Here is an 11690-nt window from a genome sequence, read left to right on the forward strand (position 1 = left end):
TCAAGTGAAAGTACGAGATTGGTATGAAGTGAGTCAATTAGTCCTAATATGTAAATGAGCTTTCAAACGGGCCTCTAAAATACTGGAATCTCTACCCCCTTAGTAAAACATAATGATAAAACTAAATTAACAATGCACAGACAATCAATCTAACTAATTACAAGTTTATTACATAAAATCAAGCAAAGAGACTGGCTGGTAACATCAACTAGGATTTTCTTAGCTCAGGAAACAATATAATATATATAAAAAAAACATAAATAGCTCATTTGAATGTTAATGGATGAGTGAAGATGCAGAAAAGGTTGTAGGAGGATATGAAGCTGCTGAACATTTAGTGCATTCTTCCCTTTCCTGTCTAATTTCTTTGAGCATAGCTGCTACATCTTTCATTGTTGGTCTGTCATCAGGACATGGATGAACACACAGCAAAGCTACTCCTAATGTCTGTAACATCTCTTCTATCTCTGATTCTGGCCTTGCTCTTAAGCTTGAATCTATTACTTCTATCTCTCCTTTCTTCTGTCTTACCCAATCTACTATGTGAACTCCTTCTGGTATTGTTGGATCTATTGGCTGCTTTCCTGTTAGTACTTCTAACACTACTACTCCGTAGCTATATACGTCACTCTTTTCTGTTATCTTCATCATAAATCCGTACTCTGCATAAAATTCGTGTCAGGAATTGGATCAGTTGTTGATTATAACAATTCGGAACACAAAATTAGATATGCAATCACAAGAACAAGAGATTTGTGTGGTTCGGCTATCTTGCCTATATCCATGAGGGAATAGCATGTAATTCATTAGTACTCGGCTAGTTTGTACAACAGTAAGGAAATCTCATTATTTATCCAAGTTCCTAACTGTTGGAGAATGATGGCTATGAGACTAAAGCGAAAGTATGTGAAAGCGTTAAAGTGAAAGAACGTGAAAGTGTGTGAAAGACACCATCAAGTGATGTATTTAAGAAGCATAGATATGATTCTGTTTAGTAGTTATTGACATGTGTAAGATGGAGGAAACAGGTGGAAAGAAGTTTGTTCGGTTGTTATGAAGTTAGTTAGAATACAATGCCATATCATCTTGTATATATATTCATTGTATCCTCTCTTGAGATCAATAAGAAGAATCAGTTTTACTTCGTTTTAAGCGCAACATTTTTATCACTAACCGATGTTGCATGTACATGGAAATGGAAACAGACACTCAAATAGGAATAGACACTAGAAAATGTTATTTCTAAAACATAGCCTTTTAAACGCAGAAGCGCTACTAAACTCTCAAATCCCATGAGACTCGGTTACACCCAAAACTCATGCATATACATATCACAACAGCATAAACTCCGAAACTCTCAGCGCAATATAGACCTAAAAGTATAATCCTTTTCCTAATAGGATTCACTTAAGAGGAAGTTTTCAATTCTATTCCAATTAGAAAAACCAAACCACAAACGATTCTAGACATATCTTAACAATTCAGAATATTGTTAGCACAATTTGTCATCTTAACAATTCAATATGGACTTCATCTTCATAACTAAATAGATAGCTAAAATGAATTTTTTTGCCAAGTAGAGCTGCCCCAACACAAGTAAATGTAGATGATGAGTATTGAACTAACCTGGAGCAATGTAGCCATAAGAACCAGCAACAGTAGCAGAAGAGCGAGCGAAATCGCCATCATCGACAAGCTTGGCAAGCCCGAAATCAGCAATATAAGGTTCAAATTCAGGGCCAATGAGAATATTATTGGCCTTGATATCCCTGTGAACAATTGGAGGAACACAATCATGGTGCAAATAAGCAAGACCTTGTGCTGCTTCTAGTATTATTCTATATCTTACTTCCCATTCCAAGCACCCACCACTTCTTTCATGAAGCAGGCTGCCTAAGCTTCCATTAGGCATATAATCATACATAAGTAGTCTCGTGTTTCGATTCCAGCAGCAGCCTAAGAATCTCACAATGTTCTTATGGCGGATTGAGCCAAGAGTTTTTACTTCTGCTGAAAAGGAATCCCGAACACCTCCGTTTCCTAACCTGTCATTCTGATTAACATTTCTTGGAGCTACTGTTGCTGGCCACAGTTTTTTCACTGCAATGATATCCCCGTTTTCGAGTTCTGCTCGGTACACAACTCCTGAACATCCTTTTCCAATTACATTTGCTTCTACTAGACATTTCACAACTTGTTCAACTGTAAAATTTAGCTTCTGAAATGGAGTGAAATGCCAGGGCCAGGAATCACCTCCTCCGGCCTCTGATTCACAATCATCTCGTATCAATTTTCGAGCTCGAAAAACAGCAACCACACCGAAAATTGCCATTGCTATAGTCAAACTGATGAGCAATCCTAAGGCGAGTTTTAGCTTCTGTGATCTCTTGAAATGGCTGTTATTAGACATGTTCATCATTGTGACATTGTTTAGGAAACATGACTCGCGACCCCTCGAACATAGTCCCTTGTTTCCTTCCAATTCGGATTCTGATAACTGCCGGAAAAGCTTGCTGTCAGGAAGATAGCCTGTGAAATTGTTGTAAGAAATGTTGAGAGACACGAGATTTTCAAGCCCCCCAAGTGAAGCCAAGTCTCCTCCAAGTTTGTTACGTGAAATGTCAAGTATGGATAACTTGTTCAGAGCAGAAATTTGTGGTGGAAGCATCCCACTAAGTGAATTCCAGCTCAAATTCAAAGCAATATCAAGACCTTCAATGTCAAACAGTTCAACTGGGATCGCGCCTGAGAACGCATTTCGACTAAGATCAAGCAGTTGAAGGCTCGAACAATCGCCTAGGGAGGAAGGAATTCCCCCGGAGAAAGAGTTCTTGCTGATGATAAGCCTGTTGAGTGAGACAAGCTTACCAAAACCACTTGGAATCTCACCTACAAATCGATTCAGAGAAACATCCAATACCTCGAGCTTTACGAGAGATGATAACGAGCTAGGCAAAGTACCTTGAAAGGTATTGTTGCTGAGGTTCAACATCTGAAGTGCATTGCAATTTCCAATTTCTGCTGGCACCGCCCCGCCAAGATGATTATCAGACAGGTCAAGAAAGCTGAGGCTTTTGAGGAATCCGATTTCTTTAGGAATGTTTCCACTGATTCTGTTGTTTACAAGCCTAAGCCGGATAAGAGAAGTGCAGTTACCAATCTCGACAGGAATAGAACCCGAAATGTCATTAGAAATCAACAGAAGTTTTGTTAGATTCTGAAGCTGAAAGAGTCCTGAAGGCAAGCTTCCAGTGAGTGCATTGTGTGACAAATCTAAAGCTTCAAGGCCAACACAACCACCTAACTCTTCAGGAATCCTTCCTTCAAGTTTGTTCTGCCAACCGAAGAATACGGTTAACCTTTTCAACATTCCAAGCTCTTTCGGTATTGAACCTGACAACTGATTTGTATCGAGCTGCAACTGTAAGAGGTTTCGAGCATTCGAAAGGACAGGCGGAATCGAACCAGAGATATTATTATTACTCAACATAAGCTCTTCAAGATTTGATAGTTTCCCAAAAGAGTCAGGAATTGACCCTGAGAAAAAGTTCAGAGATAAATCAATAATCTTTAAGCTTTTACAGTTACCAATCTCATCAGGAATTGTCCCATCAAAGTTGTTCTGCCATAACAACATCTTCTCCAGCTTCTCAAGTTTGCCTAACTCCGGCGGCAGCGAACCTGACAGATCATTCTCATATAGAAACAAGTTGACAAGCTCTGAGCAGTTGCCTAAATCCGGCGGAACCTCACCGGAAAGCAATGTAGTGTAGATTGACAGAGTCTGAAGATTGATCAATTTCCCTAAAGAAGCAGGAATCAAACCTGAAATTTTGGTATCAGCTAAACCAAGAACTTGCAAGTTCCTGCAATCTCCAAGCTCATCAGGGATCTTTCCTTCAATGTTCTTGTTCCCTCCGGCACGAATTACCTCCAAATAGGACAGCCTTCCGAGTTCAACAGGGAGTTTTCCGCTTAAATAGTTGTCATATATGATCAAATTTCTAAGATTAGAGATGTTTCCAATCTGAACCGGGATGTCTCCGGTAATCAAATTGGAGTTCAGAATCAAATCCTGAAGATTTTGGAGTTTCCCTATAGATGTAGGAATAGTCCCCACTAAACTATTAGAGCTAACATCTAGTAAAGTGAGCTCAGAACAGTCTCCGATATCGGAACTAATAGTTCCAGTAAGATTAACAGCAGAAAGAGTGAGTTTTTGAAGATGAAGAAAGGAGGAGAAATTAGAAGGGAAAGGAAGAGCAATGTCAATAGACTCAATGTTGATTTCAGTAACAAAATGATCAGAAGAACAAGTAATGTAAGACCAGTTACAAGGATGAGAATCCAAGTGATTCCAATTAGAGAAAAGGGAAGAGGGTGGAGAAGGAGAGGAATGAAGCCATGAAAGCAAGACTTCAACTTCAATATTAGCAGAAGAAGAAAATGGTGAAAGTGAAAGAAAGAAGATGAAAATGAAAGACATTGTTGTGTTGTAATGGGTTGAGTTATGCCTCGACATCGGCATTGCCAATATTTGCAGCAAATCCGAAATCAGTCTTATCGGTTGTGCATCGGGTCTCTCTATTTCTGATTCTTTCTTTTTTATCTTGGCTTTGGAGAGAAGAGAAGGAAGGAAGGAAGGAGTAAAGAGTCTCAACTACTCCACCACCAGCATCATCATCACTGCTACCTCGGCCTCGGGGTTCTGTTTTCTTTGGTTTGGTATAGGTATAGCAGATTAAGCATGTGTTCTTGCATTGTTTTCCTCAATGTGGTCTGTATTATTCATTGTTTTGGTTTTTGATACTTGAGCCGACTTCTTTTTTTTCAAATTTAAAAAGAAACCAAGAGAAAAGCCCACTTTGATTCCTCTTCCCAAGAAAATGGAGGAAATGGAGTTGCTCCTCATGTTATACTATCATTCTTTTTCCCCTTTCTTGCCCATTTTTATTTCCTCAAAATTTGATTCTCTTGTAGCATTTTTTATGGAGTAAATTAATAAAATACTCTTGTTGGTGCTCAATAGTTTTCTTTATTCTTTCATATTTAGTGGTGTTAGAATTATAATTGAGTTAAAATTCATATAGTCACTGATAGGGTAAGATGGTAAGGTAATTAAGTTAAAATCTAATTTTCCCCTCTATAATTAGAAGGTACTACTAGTCTACAGCTAACTCTAGATAGCCCAATGGCTAACCGCGTGATTCTTAGGAATGAAATATGTCATCAAACATAATAAGATGTTGAACATATGGGAAATGTTTGTTATTCTAGTATTGTAAGAAGTCTGATGTACAGTATATTGTGCACAATACCCGATATCCATCACAATATTAGGATGATGAGTAGATACCAGTCTAAACCTAAACAAGCATGATAGGTTGTTGTGGAAAGGATAATAAAGCATCTCAAGTCAATCCTGAATTACTCTTATGTTATCATGAAAATGATATACAACTAAGAGGATACATAGGTGTAGATTGAGAGAGAGAGACTTGGATGAAAGGAAATCCACGTCTGATTATATTTTCTTTCTAGAAAATTCTGCAGTATTATAGATTAACAATAAGAAAACTTTTGTAGACCTATCCATAATTGAAGTAGAGTACTTAGTATATGTGTCATATACTCATCTTAATGCAAGAGGAAGTATAGTTAAATAGATTTATGAATGATTTAAATATTACTACCTCATATACTCCAAATCGTGATTTTTCTATTGTGTTTGATAAGGATCAAGATCTCATAGCAAGTTAAAGCACATAAATCTTAAATATCACTTTGTTAAAGATCTAGCCGCACATAGAGAAGTTAATATGTAATATGTCATTATATGGTAGTATATTTATTTACTCAACTTGTGAGGAGATGTTTATGTGAAACATGCTAGACCCGAAGGATTGTTTCAGGTCTAAAATGCTTCTTTTTCATATATTTTAAGAATATGATTATTCAATAAAGTTTGAAGTTTTACAATATATGACTATAATGTTATTTGTTAATATTTGTTATTATAAATTGTGATGTATGTCGGACAAAGAAGTAACTCACTACACAAGTGTTTACCTTTATTTTGTTATGTGTATCAAAGATAAGGATGAGACTATTTTTGAACAAATCGAGCGCTAGTTCAGTAATAAGAGTATAAGGTAAACATATGCATGCAAATGGGTGCTTGTATATAAGTGATTATTTGTAATCTAAAAGGAAAGTTAAGAGTAACTTGGACCTTTTGTCCTTATAGCCAAAAGTAGTTCTAAAGGAAATGAACTAAGGTTAGATGTTTACGCACATCTGAACTGATGTTTTCGTATGATGTTCATAAGAGACATGCGCCCTTTCAAAAGAAAATGAAAGAACGCCATAGAACATGATTTCATTCCATGTGTTCTTAGCAACCCTTAGATGGAAAAGAAATGATATCAACTTTATTTTTTGTGAGACTCATTTCGTAAACCTGTGGTTTTTGAAATTTTATTTTCAGGACTCTTTGCTTATTTTGCATGTGTAGTCTAATGTGGCTATCTTGGAAGGTTGCTTTGAAGGGCCATGGTTTTTTCGGCCTGGGAGGGATTGAGATGACAAGAAAGTTACATTATCATGAAAGAAATATAATAAGAATGAACGATTTCCATATGTTCACATGTTGAGTTTTTATACTTCATTACCTAAGTAATTATACATAAATGCGTAATTGTGATGAAGCAAAATTGTAGGGACCAAAAGGATTATATTGGATTTGATATGAAATCTAGGGTAAGGCATATAGCTTTTCGATACATGTTCATCGATAGGATAAGTCTACAACACCAGAGCTCACTCGATGATATGTTGGTCGAACGAACTATTTATAAGTATGAATAAGATGAAGTAAGAATGGGTTTCGTTATGTGCGAGTGGAAGATGTTATAATTATAATAAGGTTTCTCTTGTAACTATCACAAATCGAGTAAGATTCTAAGGTAATTAGGTTAAGACCTAATTTCTTCCTCTATAGATAGAAGATACTACTAGTCAGAATGTGTGTTGCCAAGCTCTGTCATTTTTTTCGCTCTTTAATTCTCTCAAGTTGCTCTTAGTTCGTGAATTTATAGCATCTCCTCCCAAAGCTAAAGAAATTTCCCATAGAATTGTTTGACCGGTAATGCAAGACTGTGGTTCATTTTCTTATACTACAAAACTCCATCGTGTATAACCTGCATTATAAGAGATAACTTAATTATCTATTTTATTCATTCGTATTTAGATGGGTAGAAATCTATACATTGGCAATTGTATTCTTAGCATAAAGGAAAAAAAAAGTATCTTGCAAAGTAACTACTACCTTCGTCCCATAGTATAAGTCATTCTAGAAATTTTCATACAAATTAAGAAATACAATTAATCTATAACCTAATTAATGAATTTACATTGATTAACTTAAAAAAAAATTCTCTCATGTAATGATTGGGCAATAAGCATTGAAATGTTAAAAAACGCATAGATTAAGACAAAAAGTTTGATGCTTGGACTAAAAAACTAAACCAAAAATTTTTGGAAAACCAAAACGACTTATATTTTGGAAAAAAAAATTAACTTTCTAAAACGACTTATATTATAGGACGAAGGGAGTATTATATATAAAAAAAAATGTAATTGAGGATATTAAATAATGCATGGTAAACAATTATAAACTCTATCTACTTTTACCTAAGCAAGTGGCTCTTCCTTCACTCTGTATAAACAATATAAAGGCATAACACTCGTTTGGCTCCCTAAACTAAAACTTTATAATCAATTAGTATTTTAAATTATCAAAATCATCAATTAGGTTCTTGAACTAGCTAAAAATCATCAATTGAGTCCACATTCTAAACAAAAATCTTCAATTCAGACCTCATCGAAAATCATTCGGTTGAACAATTTTAGACTTTTTCTCCAAACTCATTTTAAACCAACACGGATATTATTACAGTCAGGAATTTTCACATGCACCTTAATGAGCAATTGAATTTGCTCATTCACCGTTAGATATAGGCTTATTAAATCTAAGTTTCGGGATGCTTTGAATCTCCACCTTAGAATTTTAATAAGCCTAGATCTAACAGTGAATGAGCAAATTCTACATGCTCATTAAGGTGCATGTGATCAAGACTGTTATTACAGTGTATATCATATAGTCACAATTTCCGACTTTAGGACAAGATATTGACTCAATTGATGATTTTTTCTTAGTTCAAGGACCTAATTGATGATTTTGATAGTTCAATTTCCTAATTGACTTTGAAGTTTTAGTTTAGGGATCCAAATGGGTATAATGCCTAATATAAACAATTGACTTAGTAATTTGAGGAGTGATTAATACATTGTATTTTTAACAATACTTCATATATTCAATCATTTTTTATTTGTTTATCATTAAAAATTATTAAGTATTATTATATTTACCAATAGTAAGATAAGAGATACTACCCAATAATAAATTATTAATAAAAGATGAAATAAAAAGACACTAAGAGCTCCTCAATAATAAAGATGATGGATATGTTCCTAGTACTGAGAGGTCGTTGGATTTTTTTTAACTATCTCTCCTCAAATTTTAATTTAAGAGTTCAACTAAGAAGTTGTTGGAGATGCTCTGATACAATAGTTAATCTATGTGCTTTTAGAAGTAATTATATAGTCACTCAATTTTTGTTTTCATCAATTCTTTAATCATTATATTTGAGTCAATAGTCGAAATTGACTAAATAAAATTTAAAATACTAAAATTACTCTTTACTCTATGTTTTAATAATAAAATCTCACTATTTTTAATATTTTATGTTTTTTTATTCTCACATAATCATAATTTTTTTATCAGACCTGTTGAGAAGTGTCATTATAAACTACTATTTGATAAAAAAAAATTATTATTTCATATCATTTATTTTATAGGGTAATTTTTTCTTATTTTACCTCTATTAATAACTTTGACATTAATTACTTCATTCTTATTGTAATTAATGAATAGAGGGTATTTTAATCTGTTTTCTATAAATTTCATACAAATCAATTACTATTTTCTTAATATGTTAATTTGGTCAAATGTGACCATTATTTTGAAATGGATAGACTATTATAATAAATAAACTATTATAAACTATTAAAAAGTACAAAAATAAATCTTGTGGCTTGACTGATTTGCAAAAACAGTTCCCATTGATAAGCATATTTGACTTTGTATTTAATTAGTAGTTATTATCAGATTGTCCATATCTTATCTGATTCACTTTAGAATATTTTCAAATGTAATCAGTTGTAACCATATCTCTGTACAACTATAAGTATAGGTTTTCACAATCAATATATCATCAATTTGAGCAAATCGTTTTATAGTATCAAAGCCCTAGTGGTTTCAAAACTCTGCAATTCTTTCTCTCTCTCCTTTTTTCACGGTTTGCTTATGGCCACCGCTGCAAACACCAGTGAAGCTTCGTTCTCTTCTGTTTCAACCACAGTTCCTGGGTTTTCTTCCTCCATGAGCCATCCCTTCTCCTTAAAATTAACACCAACCAATTTTGTTCTTTAGCAAACACAACTTCTACCCATGCTAAAAGGCCATGATTTGGCCGATCATATTGATCCTGAAGCAATTATTCATGCCAAGAAATTAATCAATGGAACTGATAACCCAGTGTTCAAACCGTGGGAACAGAAAGACCAACAAGTGCTTAGCACGATCATCTCGTCTCTTTCAATTGGTGTATTACCACAAGTCGTCAGAGCAAAAATGGCTTGCGCGGCATACCAAAAATTGGTAAAAGCCTATTCTGCTGGTTCTCGGTCTCAAATTAGGGATCTGAAATTTAGGTTACACAACCTGAAGTGAGAGAATGACAGTATCTCGGACTATTTTCAATCCGCTAAGCTAATTAGCGATCAATTAGCAACACTTCAACAACCAATTTCAGATGATGACCTTGCTGAAGCAGTGCTTGATGGACTCGGACCAGTTTATCATCCTTTTGTTCGTGCCCTTGAAGCCCGATTGTCTTCTGTTTCTTATGATGATCTTGTTGGCTTGTTGCTCAGTGAAGAGTGCCAACTATCAAGGGAAAATGTTACTGTCAATTTTTCCCCTTTTGTGAATTTTGCGAGTCGCAATCTCAATTGAGGGAGAGGACGTGGCCGAGGTGGATTTTTCGGCCAATCTTCTCCCCGTCCTGCATACACACAATCAGCCCCCTTGGATGTCAGTTCCTTGACGTGTCACAATTGCAAAGGCTAAGGATATATATCTCGATAATGTCCTTCACCAAAACTAAACCGCAACACTAGAAACAGCATCAGGCCTTCTTCTAATTTTGCTGCTGCATCCAATCCATCTGCACATGACTGACTTGTTGATTCGGGTGCGACTCGTCACTTAACTGTGGATTTAGGGAACCTCCATGTTCACTCAGAGTATGACGGTCCAGAACAAGTTGTTGTAGGAAATGGTAAATCTATTCCCATCTCTCACATTGGAACTTCTAAATTTCCTATTGCTAATACTTCATTGAAATTTACTGATGTTCTTCGTGTCCCCCAAACTGTTCACAATATTTTGTCTGTATCGTCTCTAACAAACTCCAATCCTATTTCCATTGAATTTTTTGCTAACTATTTTGTTTTGAAGGATTTGGAGACGAAAAAGGAGATCCTTTGGGGCAAGCACAGTAATGGACTCTAGAGCTTGTCTCTTCCACCTCAAGTTCCTCACAAAGCTCAAGCATATCATGTTTCTTTACCTTTATGGCATGCTAAACTAGGGCATGCAAATTTTTCGATTGTTAAACGCACTTTATCATTGAATAATCTTTCGTTCAATACTAATAATAAAATCTCAGCTTTGTTTGAATCTTGTTGTTTAAGTAAATCTCATCGTTTACCGTTTCCACAATCAAACTTTGTTGCTAATGGTCCATTAGATTTGGTATGTTCTGATGTTTGGGGCCCTGCCCCTGTTGCTTCTCTTGATAATTGTTGCTATTATGTATTGTTCTATGATCATTATAGCAAATTTTCATGGTTATATTTTGTCCGTTTCAAATCTGAAATTTATAGTGTCTTCGTTAAATTCAGAACTTTGGTTGAGAAATTCTTTAATCGTCCCATTAAAGCCTTTCAAAGTGATTGGGGGGTGAATATCAGGCTCTGACAGAATATTTAAGTTCCAATAGTATTGTCCAACGCATCTCTTGTCCACATACACCTGAGCAAAACGGGTGTGCTGAGCGGAAACACAGACATGTAGTGGAAACAGGGTTATCTCTTTTACAACATTCTAACTTACCACAAAAAATTTGGACCTACGCTTTTGAATGTGCTATTTATGTTATAAATCGATTACCTGTTCCTACATTAAACTATTGTACTCCGTTTCAAAAATTATTTGATAGTAGTCCTGACTATAACATGCTCCGTGCCTTCGGGTGTTTATGTTATCCTTGGCTTCGTCCGTATAGTCCTACAAAATTGCATCCTCGGTCACGCAAATGTATTTTCTTGGGCTATAGCAAAATTCATAAGGATTACCGATGCTATGAGTTGTTAAATAACAAAATGTTTATCTCACGCCACGTACTTTTTGATGAACAGGTGTTTCCCTATCCAGAGTTAAATCATGAGTTGCAATCCTCCACAACAAGTCAGTCACACACAAATCTGTTATCTGTCACTTTTCC

General features: G+C 35.2%; 1 protein-coding gene across 1 annotated transcript; it reads right to left on the minus strand.

Moving 5' to 3' along the window:
* Nucleotides 1-208: 208 nt before the first annotated feature.
* Nucleotides 209-4528, minus strand: LOC136229729 (LRR receptor-like serine/threonine-protein kinase RGI2). The gene is made up of 2 exons (XM_066018632.1): nucleotides 1627-4528; nucleotides 209-662 (listed from the first exon to the last, which is right to left on the minus strand). Exons 1-2 carry the CDS (start codon nucleotides 4526-4528, stop codon nucleotides 277-279), a joined length of 3288 nt encoding a protein of 1095 aa, XP_065874704.1. The 3' UTR covers nucleotides 209-276.
* Between the last annotated feature and the right edge of the window lie 7162 nt (nucleotides 4529-11690).

This window comes from Euphorbia lathyris, chromosome 5 (assembly GCF_963576675.1).
Source record: "Euphorbia lathyris chromosome 5, ddEupLath1.1, whole genome shotgun sequence".
NCBI lineage: Eukaryota > Viridiplantae > Streptophyta > Magnoliopsida > Malpighiales > Euphorbiaceae > Euphorbia > Euphorbia lathyris.

Excerpts from the sequence above, each read along its gene's own strand:
- LOC136229729 (XM_066018632.1), bottom strand. The coding sequence starts at position 4,528 with ATGCCGATGTCGAGGCATAACTCAACCCATTACAACACAACAATGTCT. Across the intron at positions 663-1,626 it reads TTATGGCTACATTGCTCCAG|AGTACGGATTTATGATGAAG; the intron begins GTTAGTTCAATA and ends AATTTTATGCAG.